The sequence below is a fragment of the Haliotis rubra genome, unplaced genomic scaffold, assembly GCF_003918875.1.
Source record: "Haliotis rubra isolate DU_JTF1 unplaced genomic scaffold, ASM391887v1 Scf985, whole genome shotgun sequence".
Classification (NCBI taxonomy): Eukaryota; Metazoa; Mollusca; class Gastropoda; order Lepetellida; family Haliotidae; genus Haliotis; species Haliotis rubra.
This window is the reverse complement of record NW_025767729.1, coordinates 156,808-182,486: the sequence shown is the minus strand read 5'-3', so window position 1 is coordinate 182,486 and position 25,679 is coordinate 156,808. Positions and strand designations below refer to the sequence as shown.

The window sequence follows — 25,679 nt, the reverse complement described above, 5'->3', positions numbered from 1 at the left end:
AAAAAGAAACAGATAGGAGGGGTCGCCTCAAAAGCAAAACCTGGGATAGGGCTTGGCGATAGAGATATCAGCTAAGATAAGATAATCCTTTAGGGCAATTATACTGGGGAGGTACACGGCACATCATAACAATTTACAAATAATATCCAGTCCTGTCGATCTTCGGGTGGTCATGCCACCTATATACTACGATGCGTTTCTATGGTTTTCGGGTATCATACTCTCTTACATATCTCAACATAAACTGTATGAAAGAAAGACACGTAAGATGTTAATCAGTAGATGAGACATAGTCAACACACATGAAAAGGCACAAAATATCTTTGAGATGACCCCTTGTGCCTGTAGGCAGCACGTGCATTTCATGCCAGGTGAGTCGACGGTCCCTCGTCATACCTGGCTGAGCGACCTAATTGCCATCTATAGTCTGATCTATTGTTTTCAGCAGCTATTCGTATTTTTTCGAAGTTTTGCCCGATTTTACGAGTAAACATGCTTTTCTGGATATCGTATTACGCATCCCACTGAACGCCCAGTTAGGCCGAAGTGGGTTATTTCGACATATGCTATTTGCAATTTTGTCAATTTTAGGGATACAGAGTAACAGCCTAAAAACATTTTTTTTCTATTTCCGACAGTACTAGTCATATAAATTGTTTATCTATAAATCAGTCGCTACCACATTCTAAAGAACGCGAGACATTGTAATAAGTAGTAGAGTGAATGAGAATCAAGAACATAATTGAGATAGCTGCCCTAAGTGAAGCAGTATCTGTAACTACAAATGAACTCATCGTTTGGTTATAATCCATATGTACATGATCTATACAGTAGACTCTGTATTATCCGACATCTGAATTATCTGATGGTAATAAATAGCTAGCCACACTGTATACTAAATCCAATGATATACATGTACATGTAAATACAGAATTTGTTTTTTTCCCTTTTATTTATCCAGAAAATAGCTATTAAGCATTAATTTCATGATATCAGCCAGTTACAATGTATGGTACTGTTTGACACGTATTCAAGGAAGGAGACATTGAATTATCCGACATTTTTTCCCGGTTCCAGTGAGTGTCGGATTATGATGCCGTCCCAATGGTTCCTTCGAATATGGCGTCGGTCTGTAACAGCATGGGGATCGATCAGTAGGGATACGATTACATGTGTCAACCACTTCAGCGAGTCGGACCACCCGATCCCGTTAGCCACGCCTTACAAGAAGCATGGGTTGCTGCAGACCAATTCTCTCCCCGACTTTACACACATGTAATATATGTACATAATATGTTTGGCGTGCAAATGTGTTCGATCAATCGTTCACAACCACAATAACAAGGTGTTATGACCTATTCACAGCCTAACATTGTATGCTTTCTTTGGATTTGATCGGATGTTCATGAATAGGCGCCAAACACCATCTGGCACTGCCATATGTTACAGGTAAAATATTTTAAACCATAACATCTTTATCAGTTCACTTAGATCACTTGGAATGAACAGAAGCGATGTTCATCCTTCCGCCTGTGTCAAGATTTGGCTACTCATGATCTTGACAACAAGTTTCTATGGATATGAATTGATGTATAAAATGACTGGTCAATGTGTTGACAACGGGAACACAAAGATATTTTGCACGTACGGTACAAGGACTAGATAAACGCACACCCTCGAAATCAACCACAGCTAACATTGGACTCTGGACCCTCCATGGATATATTGACAAATGCAAGTTGTTATTTCTAGGACGCCCGTGTAACCTAAAATGTAGCAATACTGCAAAGAGTATCTTTTGTGCATCTGTCACACAGCCTACGTCATCTAATGCTATAACGGCAAATCTTTTAACAGTTGCTAATAAGTATAAGCTGGGCAAATATCTCAGGTCCTATGTGAACCATGGCATATTTCTACCAAAAGATAAATGGCGAAAGGTGGTGTTTGATACAATTCACGGTTATGAGGAGCAAAGGCTCAACAAGGTTTCCATAAACGCCGGTATGTTTCGGTATAGGAAAATCCATGTAAAATCGCATATCTTGTTCTATGGGATATCGGGGGCGGTGGGGTAGCCTAATGGTGAAAGCGTTCGCTCGTCACGCCGAAGGCCCGGGTTCGATTCCCCAGATGGGTACAATTTGTGAAGCCCATTTCTGGTGTTCCCCGCCGAGATATTGCTGGAATATTGCTAAAAACGGCGTAAAACCAAACTCAGTCAGTTAATCAGTTCTATGGGATATCATATTTCTTTATCCACAACACAGATCAATGCTGCAATTTTGTATTCGTATATCATCCCGTAATATTGTTTCTAAACCATGTACACTTTGTGATAAACATGCCTATGATTACGACTATCATGTGCTATTGCACTGTGAGAAAATTCTGCAAAGCAAAAACAGATTTTTTTCTTATCACCTAGATGTTGAAACCTATGTCCAATTTGAAATGCTGGACGAACAGGACATGTTGTCGTTCCTGTTTGGAGGTGATACTTACCCGATTGAATGTATGGAGATTTAAACCTGGACTGACATTATAATCATATTTGCATCGTTTGTGTATTCCATCAGACAACCTTTGTTATGATTGATATGTTGATATGTTTCAATTATAACTCACTTTACTTGTACATATGTATATTGTTTTCTTTATTGTCCATGCTCGTTTGTAAATGAATGATAATGTATATCTTCAAAATAACATCTGGAGGAAATAAAGATCTCTCTCTATGTACATGATCTATATAAGTTTAGGTTATGATACCCGTCCCAATGGCTTTTTCGAATATGGCGTCGGTCTGTAACAGCATGGGCATCGATCAGATGGGATACGATTACATGTGTCAACCACTTCAGCGAGTCGGACCACCCGATCCCGTTAGCCACGCCTTACATGAATGCAAGTTGTTATTTCTAGGACGCCCGTGTAACCTAAAATGTAGCAATACTGCAAAGAGTATCTTTTGTGCATCTGTCACACAGCCTACGTCATCTAATGTTATAACGGGTTGCTGCAGACCAATTCTCCCCCCGACTTTACACACATGTGATATACGTACATATATGTTTGGCGTGCAAATGTGTTTGATCAATCGTTCACATCCACAATAACAAGGTGTTATGAGCTATTCACAGCCTAACATTGCATGCTTTCTTTGGATTTGATCGGATGTTCATGAATAGGCGCCAAACACCATCTTGCACTACCATATGTTACAGGTAAAATATTTTAAACCATAACATCCTAGCTTTAGAACACACCGCAAACATCAGAACGTAATAATATGAACACAAGGTCAAACTTGACTAGAATATATTTGTAAACAATGTAGTTAAATAGACATTACAGCATGAAAGATTTCTGATCACTGACTTACAGTCAGGGCTGACCATACCAGGAAAGATTGCTGAACACTGACTTACAGTCGGGACTGACCACACCATGAAAGATTGCTGAACACTGACTTACAATTAGTGCTGACCATAGCATAAAGGATTGCTGAACACCGACTTACACTCAGTGCTGACCATACCATGAAAGATTGCTGAACACTGACTTACAGTCGGGACTGACCACACCATGAAAGAATGCTGAACACAGATTTACAGTCGGGACTGACCACAACAGGAAAGATTGCTGAACACAGACTTACAGTCGGGACTGACCATACCAGGAAAGATTGCTGAACACTGACTAATAGTCGGGTCTGACCGTTTCAAACAAGATTGCAGAACACTGAATTACCGTCGGGGCTGACTAGTGCAAAAATGATTGCTGAACACTGACTTACAGTCGGGGCTGACCATTGGCAAAAAGATTGCTAAACACTGACTTTACAATCGGGGATGACTGATTGCATGGCAGATTGCTGAACACTTTCTTCCAGTCAGGGCTGACCACAACAGGAAAGATTGCTGAACACTGACTTTACAGTCGGGCTGACCATAGTGTGGAAGACGCACGCACGCACTCAATCGTGCACTCACTCACTCACTTTATGATGGTAAGAATTGGCTACCAATGGCTTACTCGGCGTGTACTCCAACAGGTGTTGCGTGTGAGTTATAAAGCCTTGTATAGGTGTTTGGAGGCACACTCAGTCATCATGGCTCTCAGAAATAAGACAGGTGTCATAGCGCTTGTAGGTGCCGCAATTGTTGCAACTTTAGTTCTCATAATTACAAGGGATCGGCTTGCAATGAAGAACCAAATCAGTCGTATGAATTCATTTGAAGGTAAGATATGATCATTTTACCAATCACCTCATACCTATTGCTGTGCTGGAACATTGTGACACGTTTGCCTGTATGTCTCATTTGTTAACATGTACAAGGGAAGTCCTCACAAAATGGGTTGGACCTCTTACGTACCTACGTTTCTTCTCAGTGATACGGTTCTTGAATACAATCACGCCTAGTTCATGTAAAACGTCATGATCTTCAGAATTTGTCGAATGTTCGTTGAGTCAGGTCTGGGTACTTCATACAGTCTTCATGTTTGCGAGATGTTATAATTATTTTGTTTGGATGAAAAATATAGTATTAGTAATTTGTCTTATGAAATCATGAACGTTCGCAAGGGAATATGTTTACCATGGTGTAAAATACCCATAGCAACCAACCAAGTTGTCTGTACGCTATCTTAGAAACTTTGTGGGTTGTGTATGACTGTGTGTAAGGGAGACATTTTTATTTTCTGTGTTTCTCATCGCACGACCAACCCTTCTAATTTTACTCCCCCCCCCCCCCTCAACACACACATACACACACACAAAAAAAGAAATAAGATGTAATAAGAAGTACAATAAATTGGAATCACGAACATTATTCAGACACTTCTCTCTGTATTAAAGTCCCCCAACACCCCCTCACCCCCGACCGACCCATGTTCCGAATTTGGTGGCTACGGGAAACACATAAAACAAATGATGTCTGATGCTCTCCCCCCTTCTCTTTCTCTGTGTCCCTCCCTCCCCCTCTCTCTCTCTCTCTCATTCTATAGACTATCTACCTTTCCTGTTATTATCCCTGTGTTATATTTCTCATATTTCAAATAAGTTACATGTCTTCCAAAAATGAATAATGCGCAGTATTTCCACACAGTATCAATATTAAGTGAACATAGTTTACTTTTAATGATATATACCACACACACACGCACGCACGCACGTACGCACAGACACCCCAACCCCACCCCCCCACCGTTAGCGGACATGTTGTATCAGTTGTCATTATTTGAGTGTGAATATATTACAGAGCCAGAATCGTACAATATGGTTTTCGCACTGATTTATTGAGGACTAAAGATATGGTTTGGGGCTTCTTCTTTTTCATTTGTAAAGCTTATATGAACAAATGCACATAACTTGTATAAAGAAAACCAAAAATATACTTGTATAAAGTTCGATATGAACGTTAGTGGAAACAGCATCACGCTGCGCGTATGCATTTCAGCAAGACATTTTACAGATATTGTGCAGCTGGCAGCCATCATATTTAAATGTGTAACGACCTTTAAGTAGCATGTTTATGAAGTCAGAGGAAACTTCAGTAAAACGTCAATACGGCGAACGTCACTGAAACGTTCAATAAAATCATCGATCATCCCAGCTTAGTGGTAAGCAGTGGGATTTGTGATGTTAAATATGTATTGAAGTGAACAGACGCCTATCCCTCGCTCAAGTTTGTTCGTGAATACATGGGGAAATGGGTTCTTTTTCAAGTTTGACCTACCTTTGTTGACTAAGCGAGTTCGGGAAGTATTAAATGAATTTGATAATATGTAGCTTATCAAATGACCGAAGGTTCATTATTAGTATCATGCACACACAGCTGAACATCTGCTGAACATTAAACTAGATCATAAAACGATCTCTACACAATGTCATTGAATTTTGGAGTTTGCTTTGTTCAAAACCACCTATTGTGTATACGGATACAGTCAATAATTGTATTGAGAAGAAATGGGGTATATTCGATTGGCACCACCTTGACTGGCACAGCGACAGTTTCTTCTGTTTCTCGTTGGTCAGTACATTTTTGTTCATCAGGTCCAAAACTGTCCAGTATATACTTCAATAGTTTATCATAATATGCTTTTGATGGGATAAATAAACTACAAAACATGGTAAATGTCCAAATGATATCTCCAGTAGCGAATTACTGTCAATGTCCGATCGATTCCCTCTTTCCCAATCGACTGACGTTGCTATTATGATAATGTTCTGCGGACAAACATGGCTTCAAGTCAGTTGATACAATTTGATGTATGTTTGAATGGATCATGTTTGAACATTGTATTCTGATGGTAGTACTGAAGCTACTTAACTGAGTGTAATTATTTCTCATCCATCATTCCAAAGGCACAATTCCACACATTTTATGACCTATATTAAAGATATTTGGGCATATGCACTCACACTAGATTCCTACTGATGCAATAAAAGCCTTACGACTTGCCTGAAATCGATAATTGAAACTTCGACGCGAACAGCTTCCAAATAGAGAACACTTGACATATATGGAATGAAAATTTTAATCCGTACATCGAATACTGTCGCACGCGGTGTTGTCGGTGTTTGCCGAACTGGTTTCAATCACAAGTGGCGTTATAGGATATTCGTAAAGAGCGCTCCAAAGGAACTCTATGGGCTTCGCTTAAAATAATGTTCGACCTGTACAGGGCGCGAGGGTCGATTTAATGCAACGTTGCATTAATTCATTCGAACTTTTTAATTTAATATTGTAATCTAAATCCGTAATATTTTGTTTGGAATAATCCATATGGTAGCTTCCCCGATGGCTGATAGTTAGCATTATTGAGAGAAATGCATTATTTATTTTGAGAGAAGTGTGGTTTGAAATAGTGCCTTTAAGAATGACATTATTTTAATAGTGGCTCCATAATTAGCAATATTATGAATTAGTTGTGCTCGCAAAGTCTCGTTTGATAATTTTTTTATTCGTAATATATGATAATTATGATATTCGACTAATAATTTGCGACAGCAAGAAATCTGTTCACTTGTACCAAATTACTCCACAAATAACTGTATCATTATGTATCATAAAACAATTGGGGCGGTGGGGTAGCCTAGTGGTCAAAGCGTTCGCTCGGCACGCCGAAGGCCCGGGTTCGATTCCCCAGATGGGTACAATTTGTGAAGCCCATTTCTGGTGTCCCCCGCCGTGATATTGCTGGAATATTGCTAAAAGCGGCGTAAAACCATACACAGTCAGTCAATCATAAAACAATGTCCGAGGTATCACAGGTCCGGTTGTATGTAAAAGAAATTGCTACGCTACATGTATTTCTAACCATTGCGAAAATGAACTACTGGTGCCGACAACCGTACAAGTAATACGTAATCCTATAATCTAGCAAAAACTAAATTAAAAGAATAACCAAATTTACGATACCTGATAAAGTAATATGTGAAGTTTCCATTTATAACGATACGTTGTCATTGAATGACGAATCATTCATAATCTGCAACTCGAGGTAAATGTAAACAGATACTGCGTGCATTACAACTTTGTGTGCATGTGAACTATCTGTATTCATGATTTGCGTAAGATTGGCTTTGGCAGCTTGATCAAACAGGCTATTTTAATGATTTTATCAACTGATCACAGTGAACACTGATCACAGTTTTGTGAACTCTGAAAATGAGTCCCAAGATACAGGTCAGTGATGTTTAACCTTATACGCTTTCTTTTAGATGCATTACTTACCAAAATAAGCACATTTGTGTTATCAGCATTTACAATACGTTTTTACCCATTGCAAAATAATCAAAACAATCTAAGGATTTTTTAAATGTCTTATTGAAAGGGTTATTTCGAACAATTCGAACAATATTTGCGAACCATCAAACATATCAAGAGAGGTCGCATCGAGTAAATTTGAAGCCAAAATATCAAGAAAATATATCAATACGCTAATGATGGAGCCTTTAAAATAGATGTAGAAAGGTCGATAAGGTGCTCATCGAAGTCACAGATGAGTCTTGAGTCTCTGAGTGTAGTAAGGGAAGGAGATGATTTTAACTCGATTTGGAGAAAGTTCCACAAACAACTGAATATATTGTGGACATGTTACTGATCTATCAAGCACGGGGCGGTCGAGTTAATAAATATAATTGTATCCATTTATCAACAGACTGGAGAGAGAAACAACAGACAATGGAAGAAAGTGTGCACAGTAGGAACCTAGACAAGAACCCACAAACCGAAGTTTTGGAGCAAACGGTGAAAAATATGGAGAAAGCATTGCAGACAATGAAGATGAAAATGCAGGAGAAGGAAGTGGAAAGTAAACAAGAAGTTGAAGCACTTCGTAATCAGCTGAATGATGCACGTGCATCTGGGAAAGGTACAACATGGGGCAAAACCCAGTCGACGTATTCGATGAGACGTGGTGATGGGTATTGGTAGGTTATGAAACGTGGATTCAGGAATTTTGCATTTGGGAAGATAAATATTAGGATATCGATCAGCGTGAAGTTCGAAAATATGACATGGAATGTTCGAATTTTTATTTGCTTACGGTATATAACCAATTAGTGACATTTTACATTTTACGATTATACGCAACCCCACATTTCTTATAATTATGCCTCTTATTTCTCGGAATTTCTTTAAATATTTTTCAAACAATAAGGGTTTATCATTCACATTGGTTATGCTAAGTGAGTTGTGATTCACGCACGTAAAGATCATAACAATTTTAAGTGCAATGTTTATAGTCTGTGTGCATTCAATACGAAATTAATCTGCTTATCGACATTTGGCTTTGTCCAAAACATTGCAATAGGCAGAAAAATTAATAAACTGTTTTATTTACGATGCCCAATTTCGTTTACCCTGACGGTCGTAATATACTACCCATCAAATGTTTAGACTCACTAGTGTAAATGTAGCCACTTACTTCAGTCAACTGTTCTAAACTAGATTTTGCAAAATATTCCATACTGTTTAAAGGTTACCGTACTGTTTACACATAAACTGATGTATTGTATAACAAATTCGTAGCGTTTAAAAGATTATTGTCAAGAGTTCAATAAATGATGAAACTCAGTGAAAATTGGCGAATTCTTACAAAACAATTTACACCAAAACGCCGCTGTTCACATGCATGATATTTGCACATGCTTTCCAGCAATTTGATGCATGATCCTCGTGAAATTCATCTACCTAAGGTTTGCAGTTGGTTCTCCCAAGTTAGTGGAGAAATTCATCTTTGATGTAACCATATATAACATATAGCGAGTGCTTTAAGTGAGTCTGAACCTTTGATGGGCAGTTTACTTTGTAAAAGTCCTTCCTTCCTCATTCAGCTTGCACCATCATATTTGGGTGTTATGTAGAACTCCGAGACAGCTTTTACACTCATATAAAATATGTCGTTAAATATGTCGAGTTTTGGCTCCATGCCTCGTTAATAAACATGTGCGTCGACTATAATAACTGTAATATACAGACCGAGACATTTGTCACTTTGAGGTAATGTACCACCATGTATAAAACGACATGGTATCTGTATTTGTTTTGTTTTATTTAAAAAGAAAGGTGGATAAAAGGGCTGTTCTCGAAACCTTTGCTCTGTCATCTGGAGCAAACGGAGCAATAAGGTGTCCGGATACCATTTGTAACGTTTGTCTTGTTCTTCTCCGGTATTACATATACGGCGGTATCACGTCTTGAATTAATAAGGACGAATACATGTTCAGGGTTTAGGGATTTACTGTCTGGGATGTAATTATCCCTCAGTGCATATGGTGGTAACGAAAACTCGTCTCAGGGACGCAGGTGCTCCACAGTGATCAATCCTATGATCCATAAGCAATAGCAATTCAATCAGTAGCCACGCCGTGGCAGGGTCAGGAGGCTGAAGACATGGAGAACCCCATGGTAACTTACAAAACTACTTTACCTGGAGAGTGCTTGGGCTATTTTGAAAGGCTGTTATTAGACTAAACTTAATTATCTACCTAGAATAAAATATGCAATATTTACATTTTGCTATATTTCCCCTTGTCAACAAAAGATATGAATAAAGAAAGGCTTAAAATGCTTCCTTGACGAACACCAGTATCAGAAGCAAAATTTAAACTATAATAAATTGTATTGTTATGCACAATAACATCATGGTAGATGACTATACTATTTCCGATTTTATTTATCTCAGTGAACAGAATTAAATGCGCTTGCATCATCTGCACATAACAATGCATATTGTTTGGCTTTCTTGTTAGATACATTTTATGTAATCTCATTGCAACACCAGCTGCGACAGCCTCATCACGCAGCTACAGCAATATTGATTCTATTCTGCTGTGCTTGTAATGTTACATTTCTGGTCGATGTTCATGCTGTTGAAAATTGAATTGTCTGGGCCGGATATTCCCACAATGTTATTTATTCTTAAACTATGTCAACTGTCTCATTAATAACAGGACTTATTACCCTCCCGTGGAAGATACTGCAGTGTAATATTTTTACAGTGGAAAGCTTAGAGTCATCACACTACGTAGGCAGTTTTTATTAATTTATTTTGGAGAGTAATAAACAGAAACTCGTGAAAGATTTAGCATCAAACTCGCTTTCGCTCGTTTGATACCAAATCATTAACTCGTTTAATAAAAATGGTATTACACGTAAGGTCGTTTAGTATCCTCTATAGGGGTCCTCCAATTACGCAGACAGCCAGTTCGCAGACACTTAAAAACAACAACATTTACGGTTCAGTGAACAGATTATCTACTACCTGTTACCTACACATTATTATGGACTAGTCCAAATAAAAACACAGGAACAAACTGAAGCTAAATTCTTTAAAGGCATTTAGAAGTTGGTGTAGTAATACAAGGCAAATCTTATGGATAACATAAATCAAGAAGTTGTTATCCATAAGATTTGTCTTGTATTAAATCTGAAGCTATATTATTTATTTTGAAAGATGGACGAAAACACAGTAATTTGAATTTTTATTGCTGCAATATAAAAACAGTTTTTCACAAACATTTCGGTTTAACCTTCTAGTCTAACGGGAGTCGGCATCATCATATTGAAAACATTAGCTTAGCTATTAGAAATTGCGACACTGATAAAAAAATAAAGACAAATGTGAACCTAAATATTATTCATAACGCATCATGTCAATGTGGCCATGGATGTGAGAATGTTTTTCATTACGTCCTTGAATGGCCATTGTATACTACTCAAAGACATAAACTGTTACAATCTTTGGAAAATATTGTGAAAATTAGAACACTGATTTGTATTAATCGTATCTTACATGGCAATGCAGGTGTCTCATTTCCTGCAAGTCAGAATGTTTTAAGATATGTACATATCTATATCTCTCCAACAAAACGTTTTCTCAGTAAACTTCTGTTGTACATATGCTATTATTGGAAGGTTTTTTTTCTATCAATAAACACAATCAAACCTCTCAGTGACAAACCTGTTTTTATATTCGATAGTAATTAATAGTAAAAACAATTTTGAGAAGAAAAATCATTTAAACACAACAAAGTTCTATTTACCCACAATCAAACTTCTCAGAAACGAACCTGTTTCAGGCTCACCCTGCTCTACTCACTAGACAGTGGACTGTTCCATTATACCTGTAGGTGGTACCCTAATTAACCTTCTAGTTCAGTGTCTGTCAATTGGGTGTCTGTCAAATGGGTGTCTGTCAAATGGGAGATAACCCCTCTATATACTTCATCCATAGCTACATAGAACGCTACGGTCATCCTTACACACAGTGAAACACCTTTGTGTCGAACTCACGGTTGTTACGAAATAAAAGTTTGGTCCGTGCATAAGTCATTATTTTGCATACAGTCGAGCATCGTTGTGTCGAACTCTGATAACTCGATATGTCCGGTTGTCTCGATATCCTGTCTTCACCTACCTTTCATGGGAAAGTATCCCTATGAACTGAGATTTGTTTCCACACGTTTACACTCGGTGCGGCATGAATCAAAGGGATGCGGTAGTGTAAACTAATTAGGGCTAATTGAGGTGAAGGTGTCACTTGTTTATTATTTAATTAAAATTAATTAAGAAGGAATTAATTAGGAAGTACTCACGAATAAACGCTTCTGATAACGGATTATAGTTTCGAATCAAAACATACCGAGAAGCGTTTTGTTTTCTTTCATAGTGATATTTGATGATATTTGTCGAACCTTGGTTAACTATTCAACATCTGCACAAGGGTGCTGGACTGTATCTTACCATTAGTACTAAGTAAACCCGTGAAGATCCGGTTTAGAATAATTATTGGTCTTCAGTAACCCATACTTGTCGTAAGAGGCCACTAACAGGATCGGGTGGTCAGACTCGATGACTTGGTTGACACATGCCATCGTATCTGCGTAGATCTATACTCATGCTGTTGATCAATGGATTGTCTGGTCCAGACTCGATTCTTTACAGACCTCCGCCATATAGTTTGGAGTGCAGCGTTAAACAACAATCAATCAATCTTTCAAGTAGTTAAAGAAAATAACCTGTATATCTTGCTAATTGAATTATGAATACGTTCATTAAAATGCACGAAACCAGCTGAATTATACATTACAATTTAATGCCTTTTCAACAGTAATACTCAAGGAGGATGAAAATAAACTTGGAACTGTCAGTATGTTTACTGACGTTTAAAGGATAACCGTTTATTAAATATGCATTGCATATGGGAAACATAGGCGACATATATAGGCGACAGGACAATGCGTGTGTGCTACAAATATTCTTTCAACAATCACAAACCTTACTTGAGGAGGATGAGGAGATCAATGAAAATAATCATATTTAATACAATATTTCAGTGTCATCCCGGACGCAGAACGTCAAGGATCCTTTACGAATTACAAAGTGGTGGCAAGCCTCGTCTCTCTTGAAGTGGTAGGTAAAGGGCGATACATTAGTGACACCCAAAGTTTCAGTTCTTCTTTAGAAGAGATACCAATTGCAGTTCCTTGCAGAATACAGAATGCATTCTTAAAAATTAATGATAATATGACTGTGAAATGTGACGTTCCTCCCAAACTTACCTCTCTTAACCTATTTCTAAGATCCTTTATGGTGTGTTTTGCCTTTTTTGTATGAACTTGCATCATTAAATGATCTTATAATTTCTCATTTTAAATGCTGTTTTATGGACCAACATCATCGTCATTGACGTGACTAACCATTTTTCTCCACGCTTTGTAAAATGGTTAATCCATATGAACAAGTTTTCGGTAAGTTATGTCAAACATCTTTTCAGGCCTCAGTTGTTAACCTCCTTAATATGTTTCAAAAGATCCAAAATACCGCCCGCATCATCAGCAAGAGTACTAAACGTTCCCATATTATACCCGTGTTGACACAAATGCATTGGCTACCGGTTAGGGCTAGAATGGACCCTCTGTCTGACATACAAGTGCCTCCATGGTTTGGCTCCCTCCTACTTGTCTGAGTTCCTACATCCGTATGTCCCCGCACGCAACTTGCGCTCAAACACACAAAATCTACTGGTCATCCCATCGAACTGAAATCCTTTGGACACTGATCGTTCCTTTACTCTGCAACTGTACTTTGGAACCCTCTCATTGTGCCATTAAAAGCTCTGATACAACTGACATTTTTAAGTCAAGACTTACAACCCACCTTTACTTAGCATATTACTTATAATTTCAACTATAAGTATACTCCCCATCAAAGGTTTAGACTCACTGGTGTAAATTTGGCCACTTACTTCAGTCAACTGTTCTGAACTAGATTTTGCAAAATAATCCATACAGTTTAATGGTACTGTTTATACATGAGCTGATGTATTGTATAACAAATTCATGACGTTGAAAAGTTTATTGTCATGTGTTCAATAAACGATCATCGATGAAACTCGGTGAGAAACTTTACACCAAAACGCAGCTGTTCACGTGCACGATATTTGCACATGCTTTTCAGCAATTTGATGCATGATCCTCGTGTAATTAATCTGCATAAGGTTTGGAGATGTTTCCCCCAAGTTAGTGGAGAAATTCATCTTCGTTGTAACCATATGTACATACATAACTTATAGTGATTGATTTAAGCGAGTCTAAACTTTTGATGGGTAGTATACTTCAGTGTAAATATTCCGTAGCGCTTTGAGCATGCATTAGGGTGTGGAATGGCCGCATTATAAATGTGCATTTATTATTTTTATATATTATATATTATCACAGCAAAAATAACTTGGTTTCCGGACCCCGGAAACCTAACGGAAACAAAATGGAAACTTACGTTTCAGCTAGGTTTCCGGAACGTTTCTCTACATTTCCTTCAAGTTTCCGGAAAACGGAAACTTACAAATTACCCAGAAACCGGCATGGCTCCAGTGCGTTTCCGTTACCCAGAAACCGGCATGGCTCCAGTGCGTTTCCGTTACCCAGAAACCGGCATGGCTCCAGTGCGTTTCCGCTACCCAGTTTCCAGTAAGGCTCCAGTGCGTTTCCGTTACCCAGTTTCCAGTAAGGCTCCAGTGCGTTTCCGTTACCCTTTTTCCTGTAGGGCTCCAGTGCGTTTCCGTTACCCAGATTCCTGTATGGTTCCAGTGCGTTTCCGTTACGCAGATTCCTATGAGGTTCCATTGGGTTTCCCTTATCCTCTACTTTCAGATGGTTTCATATACATTGTATTTACTTAGTTCAATTATGATTCCCTGTGAATTTCGTTTCTATTAATCACATTTACCATGTTCCATAAGTTTCAGTAAATCAGAATCTGTATGGCTCCATTTGGTTTCAATCATTAGTATTCAGGGATTACCATATGTCCATATCAAATTATGATTATTCAACTAAATTAACTGTAGTTGAAATGAGTGTATTATATATTTGAATGTATTAGGTCATATATTTTATTCATGATACATTGAAATATAAAATAAACTCATTTCAACTACAGTTACCTCAACACCACATGGACATAGAAATAAATAAATACAAAATCAGGCATGTCAGTCGATTTCTCTTTATTCATCATAAACATATCATATCTATGTTTCAATGTTACAATTAAACACTGACACAAAGCACACAGAGAGAGAGAGAGAGAGGGGGGGGGGTGTCAAAAGAGCCCGTCAAAAGATAGTCTTTATGTTTGTAGAGTTACTAACGTATACTGAAAAGGTTTAGTACCGTGACGTTGACATTTGTGATGTTTGTAAGGGATTTTCAGGTTGACCGCACTTGGAGAACAATGGACATAATCTGTGATGATAGGCATGCAGGTGACACTAAATTCCCAAGTTGAAAACAAAATAAATTGTACAACGAAGTGATATCCGTAGAAAATACCAGATGTTAGATAATATTTTACATATTCATGACATGGCAACAACAATAAAATCCATTAAAATGACATCTTGGCACAAATTATTTTAATCATCATAATGATAAAACAATTTCATAATACATGTACATAGTACACATCCAGTCTACACTGCAGTTTCATTAAGTATGAAACTGCTTCTGCGAAACGCAAGTACATTTATTCTTCCTGTTGACAAATCATCAGTGGTATTGTAAAATATATTTATCTTACATGTTGTATTTATTGTCACAGCGGATATTTATAAATTATACCTTTATATCATTGTTGACACGTTCGTGGTTACGTATGTCAGGATGTTTGGTGACTATATCATCTACAGTGGAGACAGCTGAGACTCTACAACATACCCAGGACATCCAAGATGTAGCATTTCTCTAAAGCGTACCATCCATACATACAGCCTCGTGAAGTCGGAATGAACTTTTACTTTACACATGTAACTGCTGTTTTGCCATAATAAAAGTGATGAATTTGAAAGTATGGCCAGCATATTATGTACCAAATTGATGAGTTGGTGCTTACTCATATCAATCAAAACAAGCTAAGTGAGTTCAATTTCATTGATTTTCATCATGTAAGTGAACAAGGGGTGAGTTCGTGTCACCTATTTCGCTAGGTATTTCAGAATGCGACCCCTTAAAATAACATGCACCGTTTCTAAAGAATTGTGACATTATGTAAAAATTTGTCAGGTGTATTATCTTTGGTGTCCAGTGAAACCCGGTCAGGTGACATGGAACAGTTTTTGGGGGCAGCTGCCGATGAATGGCATATCGTTCCATTATGTGGATACTGATGGATACTTTTCTCGAACAAGGTAATAGCCCATTCGTTTTGTTATAACGTTAGTTGGTTTTAAGTTTGATATCTGTATTTTGTTTTCATTTCTTGTAGCATTCAACAAAATTATTCCACAAACAACATTGTTCATGTGAGTTATAAGCCCCCACCTCTCCTCTTCTGACAATCCAGGGGCGTACCCAACAAGATCTCTTAGTTTTTTCAGGTTGTAAACTGATTCCCTTATATTTTAGGTACTCTATGACATATCTAGAAAGCCATTTAATAAATTTATGAGGTTCCAAAGTTCTTATAAATAGATAATGGATCAATAATGATAATGCTATAATTAAAAGGCAAAACGTTCATTAACTTAATTTTCTTTCAATCCCAACATTTTTCACCACTGGCAGATGACGTTAAACTTAAACATATTTTATATCTATAAGTCTACTGTGTAATTTGTTGAAGCCTGTATTATGTTCTTTATTGGATATTTACGAAACTATTGTCCTTTTTAGTACAGTTATGTGTTATGTGCATAACCACTCCCAGTTAGTTGTATTAGTATGTATCACTTTGAGAAAATCAAATGGAAAGCCAATGGGTAACTGAAACCTAATGGAGCCTTATCGGTTCCTCAGAAATTTAAAAGTTTAAGGCATCTGTGAGTGTACCTAACAAACCGTTAAGGAGACAAAATAGAATCTTAAGTTTCCGTAATATGGTTTAACTTTTCCTGAAATTATTCTTCTTTCATGTGACAGTATCTTTTATTTGAATTCTGGTGTACAAAAACACTGAGATCACTAAACTGAAACTTATATACATGGAATACATAGACAGTTTAGCGTAGGTTAATGTCGGTTATATGCTGTATATACTGGTATATATGGAGTAATTTCCTCTACGTTCGTTTCATTGACGTTCCCATCAATGATGGTTTCCAGCTGCTTTATGCAATGGAAACTACCAATGATACTTTACTTTAAATTTCCGTTTCTGGAAACTAACTTTGTTGGTTTCCGGTAGTTTCCAGTCGCTGAAACTAACCTTGGAAATTTAAATTTTAATGTGTGCATTATATATAAAAAAAAATTACCTGTCTGCGAAAGACAGTAAAATAACTAGTCTATCACAAATGTACACTAAAAACATATAACCATAAACACTTTAACAGTACAGTATAAAAATGGGCTATTGCTTTTCCTCCCTGCATGGGCCCAAGCTGGATACTGTATATAGAAATTATTTTACAAGTGTAACAGTAAATTAATATAGCCCCCAATGGAACAACCACAAAGCTAAGTTTGCCATTTCATCTAAGCTGAAACCAACAGACTTGTCAGTATCCGGGTACAGAAACCTAGCTGAAACCTACATTACCCAGTATCCAATAGGTTTCCGCAACAACGGAAACTAAGTCATTTTGTTATGAATCTTTCAGCGACCTGAAACTAAATGGAAACTCATAATGACAGTTTCAGTTGTAGAAATCAGACGGAAACCTAGATTTGTTAGTTTCAGTTTTGTAAACTACGCGGAAACTCACATTGTCTGTTTCCGGATGCTGAAACCTAGCGGAAACGTACATTACCCAGTATCCATTAGGTTTCCGCAAAAATGGAAACGAAGTTATTTTTGCTGTGTATTATAGACGAATGTCGATCATTATTTTTATCAGGGGCTCGGGTAGTATGAAAATAATTCTGTAGCATGGATGGTGAATAAGTAATTTGGACCACATGCAGGCTTATATGTTCATTGAAGTATATACATGTGATGGAAAGTTCATATACAAGCGGGAACTATGGGCTCACTCTCTCATTCATTCCAATGAGTTGTCTTTGAGCTGCATTGCAAAATCTGACAGTATAAAGGAAAAGTGTAATAACAATCAGTCATGATCAGTTAACACTGTTAGGGTAATACGTCCTGCCTACCGTATTATATGTAACAAATGTGTGTGGAGTTATTAATAGGCGTTGTTTCTGCTTCAAACAGGGACTGGGAGAAACCCCCGGAGTACACGTGTGGCAAGGTCGTGATGAAGGGCAACTGGCACATTTGTAATGACAGCAAATTTGAGGTCAAGCCACCGTGTCTAGTCTACTCCTTTGGGTCAGTACACACAAACAGACAGATATTAACACAGCTGTCTAACACTTAAACTAAAGTACATGCTAGACCTGCTAATCTAGACTTTCTTTATTCCGTGATACGTATGGCTTTGTTAACGCATGTCCATATTTACATATTGATTTAATATACTCAAAGACAAACGTTATTGTGACAGACAAATAAAAATAGAATCCCTGTTAAATTTTTACTACCGCGAATGAATTAATATTACATGGAAAGACAAGTGTTTCAAGGTATGGTAACGATCAATTATCGATAGGAACAACCCAAATTGGGAAGATCATTCATATCCGGGGAAAGATTTGGCGGGGATTTTGCAGCGTTGTCGGAGGATACGTCGCTGGTGTCATTCCAGAGGGTGGGGCGGTGGGGTAGCCTGGTGGTTAAGGCGTTCGCACGTCATACTGAAGACCCGGGTTCGATTCCCCATATGTGTACAATGTGTGAAGCCCATTTCTGGTGTCCCCCGCCGTGATATTTCTGTAATATTGCCAGGAGTGGCGTAAAACCCAACTCATTCACTCACTCATCCCAGGCGTGTTCATTGGGTGACAAATCTGTCGATCTTTCAGTCAGTGAAAAACCTTGATATTAATCTGATTAAGATACCACTGTTCAACTCATGCAACTCCAAGGCCATTCGTAAACTATCTTTTTGGTTTACGTTCCCCTTTAAATCATTGGCGTCCTGGCTGCAGCTGTTAATCCATCCCATCCCATCCCATGTCGACCCAATCCAACCCATCATAACGCCCCTACCTCCAAAACGATCCCCTTGCAGAACACAATAGCCCGCCGAAACGTTCACCTGTGCGTCTGTAGACACGTTCTACCGTCAGCCCGTTAGAGTGAGAAACGTATTCCTCGGTTAAGAGAAAACATCCTCATTCACTTTTCAAGTCGTGTCTGCTCTGCTTGAGTCATCGTCGACGATGTTCTGGCTTTCGGGTTTTGCTTCTTGCACGGATGCCCTTGACTCGTAGATGTCATCGAACTGCTGCACCTCCGTTGCCAAGTATTGTACGAGTTGTTAAGGTTGCTGGTTGGTGCCTGTGTCACAGGTGCGTGGTTCGAATCCACCATTGTCTACGTGTAATCATGGTGGACGGGCACAACTGGGACGGTCTATATCTTGATTATTTATTGATAAATTTCTACTGGCCAAATGATGCACTTCGAGACGTTGAACGGAATCGAAGGGCAACGTGACGATTCGAGGTACCAGACTAAAGCATACCTCGAGGGCCCCATTCCCCAAAGAGACCGTAGCACTACGACAGTCGTAAGTCTATGTTAAAGTATGGGAGGTACGATCATCGTAGCACTACGACAGTCGTAAGTCTATGTAAAAGTATGGGAGTTACGATCATCTTAGCGCTACGACAGTCGTAAGTCTATGTTAAAGTATGGGAGTTACGATCATCGTAGCACTACGACAGTCGTAAGTCTATGTTAAAGTATGGGAGTTACGATCATCTTAGCGCTACGACTGTCGTTAGTCTATGTTAAAGTATGGGAGTTACGATCATCTTAACGCTACGACTGTCGTAAGTCTATGTTAAAGTATGGAAGTTACGATCATCTTAGCGCTAGGACTGTCGTAAGTGTATGTTAAAGTATGGGAGTTACGATCATCTTAGCGCTACGACTGTCGTAAGTCTATGTTAAAGTATGGAAGTTACGATCATCTTAGCGCTACGACAGTCGTAAGTCTTTGTTAAAGTATGGGAGTTACGATCATCTTAGCGCTACGACAGTCGTAAGTCTATGTTAAAGTATGGGAGTTACGATCATCGTAGCGCTACGACAGTCGTAAGTCTATGTTAAAGTATGGGAGTTACGATCATCTTAGCGCTACGACTGTCGTAAGTCTATGCTAAAGTATGGGAGTTACGATCATCTTAGCGCTACGACTGTCGTAAGTCTATGTTAAAGTATGGGAGTTACGATCATCTTAGCGCTACGACAGTCGTAGCACTACGACAGTCGTAAGTCTATGTTAAAGTATGGGAGTTACGATCATCTTAGCGCTACGACAGTCAAAAGTCTATGTTAAAGTATGGAAGTTACGATCGTCTTAGCGCTACGACTGTCGTTAGTCTATGTTAAAGTATGGGAGTTACGATCATCTTAGCGCTACGACAGTCTTAAGTCTATGTTAAAGTATGGAAGTTACGATCATCTTAGCGCTACGACTGTCGTTAGTCTATGTTAAAGTATGGGAGTTACGATCATCTTAGCGCTACGACAGTCGTAAGTCTATGTTAAAGTATGGAAGTTACGATCATCTTAGCGCTACGACTGTCGTAAGTCTATTTTAAAGTATGGGAGTTACGATCATCTTAGCGCTACGACAGTCGTAAGTCTATGTTAAAGTATGGGAGTTACGATCATCTTAGCGCTACGACTGTCGTAAGTCTATGTTAAAGTATGGGAGTTACGATCATCGTAGCACTACGACAGTCGTAAGTCTATGTTAAAGTATGGGAGTTACGATCATCTTAGCGCTACGACTGTCGTAAGTCTATGCTAAAGTATGGGAGTTACGATCATCTTAGCGCTACGACTGTCGTAAGTCTATGTTAAAGTATGGGAGTTACGATCATCTTAGCGCTACGACAGTCGTAGCACTACGACAGTCGTAAGTCTATGTTAAAGTATGGGAGTTACGATCATCTTAGCGCTACGACAGTCAAAAGTCTATGTTAAAGTATGGAAGTTACGATCGTCTTAGCGCTACGACTGTCGTAAGTCTATGTTAAAGTATGGGAGTTACGATCATCTTAGCGCTACGACAGTCGTAAGTCTATGTTAAAGTATGGGAGTTACGATCATCTTAGCGCTACGACTGTCGTAAGTCTATGTTAAAGTATGGGAGTTACGATCATCTTAGCGCTACGACAGTCGTAAGTCTATGTTAAAGTATGGAAGTTACGATCATCTTAGCGCTACGACTGTCGTAAGTCTATTTTAAAGTATGGGAGTTACGATCATCTTAGCGCTACGACAGTCGTAAGTCTATGTTAAAGTATGGGAGTTACGATCATCTTAGCGCTACGACAGTCGTAAGTCTTTGTTAAAGTATGGGAGTTACGATCATCTTTGCGCTACGACTGTCGTAAGTCTATGTTAAAGTATGGGAGTTACGATCATCTTAGCGCTACGACTGTCGTAAGTCTATGTTAAAGTATGGGAGTTACGATCATCTTAGCGCTACGACTGTCGTTAGTCTATGATAAAGTTTGGGAGTTACGATCATCTTAGCGCTACGACAGTCGTAAATCTATGTTAAAGTATGGGAGTTACGATCATCTTAGCGCTACGACTGTCGTAAATCTATGTTAAAGTATGGGAGTTACGATCATCTTAGCGCTACGACTGTCGTAAGTCTATGTTAAAGTATGGGAGTTACGATCATCTTAGCGCTACGATCGCTTTGTGGAACAGGGCCCTGCTCTCCATCTGTCATTGTTCCCCGAGGCGATGATCCAGAACGATGACTACAGTTTGTTCCGGCCTTCTGCACACCTGAAGCAACATTTGTTGCAAATAATAAGCATCTGATTCTCTGGCCCTTTAAAGTGAATATTGCAGACTATATTTCCCGAATATGTCATACATCTTGCAAATGTCGTGCATTTCAAACAGCAACGTTTCATCGACCATTAAAGCGCACTCTGTCACTGGTTCAAATCCGAAAAGTCATCACAAGACTATCACCACGCTTTCAATGAAAAATTACCTTGTTACCATAACTTTCGCCTCTGAGTTAAGGATTATTTAGTGATCGACCAGACTGCCTCGCCAGAAAAGATAAGTTAATAGCTGTTGTTCATAATAATGATTTAAAATGTTTCATTAAAACAAGCTCAACACACAAATTTAAATTTGTTGTATTTATTGTAATTAGTAAGTATTGTAAATCTTTGTAGGATATGGAATGACTGGTCGTTTGATGACGCAATGGGAGCTTTTGGTTGTGAAGTTCATTCTTTTGACCCAAGGTAAGAATGATAGATACCTTGTCCATCCACCCAGTTAGTGCTAATTATACCCCCCTGGCTTCTATTTGTTTTTCTTATCAATCATGCCTGGATTAACAATCCCTGGCTTCCACTTGTCCATCCACCAATTAACTACTGGTTTCCTTTGTTATACTGTTGTTGTTTCAACATGTACATATATAGCTGTTTGTTCCTAATTGTTTCATTCACATGATGAAGGAGTAAGAACATACTTCGAAACGCCGTGACCCTTCACAATAAAGAAGTTGTCATCCATAAACAAACTCTTGTCTCTTTGTGACACCTGGCTACATCCATGCCGTGGTGGCTGTATAATACTCTAGTTCCACAACGATATAATCAAAATGATTAATAAGGCGTGACAGTCTTGTCTTTAGAAACTAGAGTCAATCCAATCCTAATTGTTTTTGTGAGCGTGGAAAGGAAAGAGAAGTAAACGTAACACAACTCCTTTCTCCCAGGTGACCATACCCGTGAAGATCCGGGTTAGAATTGGTCTTCAGTAACCCATGCTTGTCGTAAGAGGTGACTAACGGGATCGGGTGGTCAGGCTCGCCGACTTGGTTGACACATGTCATCGTATCCCAATGGCGTAGATCGATGCTCATGCTGTTAATCACTGGATAGTCTGGTCAAGACACGATTATTTACAGACCGCCGCCATATAACTGGTATATTGCTGAGTGCGGCGTTAAACAACAAATTAACCAATTCTAGATGACGATGTTGTGAAGGGTTAATTTCTTTTGACAAGTGGGGTGTGCTGTGTGGTATTACAATTCACGGACCCTTCAGTAACCCATGCTTGTCGTAAGAGACGACTGATGGGATCAGGTGGTCAGGCTCGCCGACTTGGTTGACACATGCCATCATATCCCAGTTGCGTAGATCGATGCTCATGCTGTTGATCACGGGATTGTCTGGTCCAGACTCGATTATTTACAGAATGCCGCCACATTGCTGGAATATTGCAGTGTTAAGACAAAATAACTGTCAAACCGAACTTACTCTCTTGCAATCGATATGTTTTAGGTCTAAGGTATTGTAATTATTTTAAAACTATATGCCACATCTTCAGTAAGGTGGTTTATTTGGGTATTTTTGTTTAGTATCGGACTAAAGCCCTTCGACAGAAGCAAGAATGTCCACTTCCATGACCTTGGCCTCTCTGGGAATGACAGCGACATGTATGTTCCTACTAAGGACATATACGTTAAAAAGACAACAACATGGAAGATCAGACGCCTCAAGACCATCATGGAGATGCTTGGACATACAAATGTACGTACATGTAAATTCCAAGTTTGACAGAATCAATATTGATCTCGGGAACGATCTGGGTGGATAATGTGATGACGGACAGAGCTACAACAAGTAAATGGAACGGAATATGTCAATATGTAGATTTACACATGTAGATAATTTAATGTGTTTGTGTATAAACACTTCGCAAAAATAGAGGGATGTTTACTTTGAAGTCTACCAAGGAGCAATGAAAGTTCAGTTAAACACTGTTTGCCTCGAAGTAAAGATCGCTCCGTGCAAATTGCCTCATTAATCAGGATGTAGTCAGGTCGAACCTCGAATAACTGGGCAAAATGACTGTAAGTGAGGAGGTTTAACTGGATATTCGCTGCGTTTGCATTTGACCCCCGAACTCTTTAGCGACCTAGAGCACCACCATCTCATCAAACCATTAGAAGCCACTAGATCTGACTGGCTTCTTCCAGCAGATGTGACGATATAGATTTCATTTCCAATACCAAAAGGCTCAGAAAGATATTGTCTTCATGGTGCACACTATTCCCCTACATATCCGTCATAGTGTATAGCATACATGAAGAATTCAAACATTCTTATGGATAGAATGACACATACAATATATTATTCCTAAAACATGTATGTTTACGATGGACATACTCTTAAGATATATCAATGCTTAACCCCCTGAATACCAAGTTCAGACACTCGAGTCGTGATTTTATACACACAATTCAATCTGAATACAGTCAACGGTGGTATATGTCTCATAAATGCCAAATGATCTGCAGCCAAATCACCATTTTAACGAATCCCCTACAATCAGTCTTCATCATTTACTGAACAAGAATACATCAATTTCATCGATGATTGAGGCGAAAACATTGTTTCATAAGGGTGACGTATTTGCGTACTTATCGATCCGTAATACTAGGTTGATCAGATTGTTTTTTGGGTCGATAATACAATCGATTTTCTGCTAAAAGTAGTAAAAATACGTTCTATTTTCTTCATATTAGTGTTTTCATTCCCAGGCGGATCGTTAGGAAGTTGGAGAAAGGAAATAATACCATTTTTATCTGAATATCCTTATATTTTCCAGAGACACCTGGATGTTCTAAAGATTGACATAGAAACAAGCGAGTGGCCGGCGGTGAAGGACATTGTGGAATCTGGCCTGTTCTCCAATGTCAGACAGTTTTCTGTAGAGTGGCACCTGTTTCCAGAATATCCAAGTAGACCGGAATTCATAGGTTTTTATGCAAACGTCATGGCCATGAAGGAGCAAGGATTACGAACATTTAGATCCAGTTTCCATACAAAAGACTACAGCGACAAGAACTTCCGCGTCCAGGCAGATGTTAACTACGTTAATACATTGTATAAAGGCATTTAACACAGCAATACGATTAACCGTCTAAACCAGCTGTCCAGACGAATGTTCTTGCTCACTTCCGGAAGTGAGCTGAATATGACATATTTGCAGCCACATGAGCTACAGGTGTCATGTAATCATATATTGAAGTCTGGCGGATATGGAGTTAGCCGGAGGTGTTGCAACTTCAATAGTAGGGCCGCTGAATCTACACAGGTTCTTCATTTCAGATTGCTTTGTACATGCCTTACTAAATGTAAATGCAAAACTTGCGCTTTCCTTTCTTTTGTGAAATATGTACATTTGAAAACATAATGGAATTCATCCCTATTATCATCAGTACAACAAATTCCATCACATATTGGTTACTCTCTACCATCTTCTCTTTACAATAGGCAAATTGTGACATGATGTGCGGGAAAATAGTTGTTGAAATGCTGTAATATGTAATGGTAGAATGGTTGTAGGATCGCCAAGGAAATATCATTCTGCAATTATATCATTCTGGATATCTACAAATGATGAAATATTTATATCTTGCTACCAAAATGACATCTCAATGAAGAGTGTGAGTAAGATTACTTTTATGCCGCATTTCGCAATATTCCAACAGTATCACAGTGGGGGGACACCTTAAATAGACTTCCCACATTGTACGCGTGCGCAGAATCGAACTCGGATCTTCAGCGTAACACCATTTACTCAATTGCCAAT

At 38.6% G+C, this 25,679-nt stretch overlaps 1 protein-coding gene across 1 annotated transcript; it reads left to right on the top strand.

Annotated features, from left to right (window-relative positions):
• Positions 1-4,130: 4,130 nt before the first annotated feature.
• On the top strand, positions 4,131-25,237 carry LOC124265574 (probable methyltransferase-like protein 24). Its single transcript, XM_046700359.1, has 7 exons — positions 4,131-4,244; positions 8,170-8,382; positions 12,851-12,926; positions 18,168-18,284; positions 22,238-22,309; positions 23,440-23,611; positions 24,693-25,237. Exons 1-7 carry the CDS (start codon positions 4,208-4,210, stop codon positions 24,984-24,986), a joined length of 981 nt encoding a protein of 326 aa, XP_046556315.1. The 5' UTR covers positions 4,131-4,207; the 3' UTR covers positions 24,987-25,237.
• The last annotated feature ends 442 nt before the right edge of the window (positions 25,238-25,679 follow it).

Coding starts and splice junctions, on each gene's coding strand:
- LOC124265574 (XM_046700359.1), top strand. CDS start 4,208: ATGAAGAACCAAATCAGTCGTATGAATTCATTTGAAG. Junction 4,245..8,169: donor TCGTATGAATTCATTTGAAG/GTAAGATATGAT, acceptor ATTTATCAACAG/ACTGGAGAGAGAAACAACAG. Junction 22,310..23,439: donor GTTCATTCTTTTGACCCAAG/GTAAGAATGATA, acceptor ATTTTTGTTTAG/TATCGGACTAAAGCCCTTCG.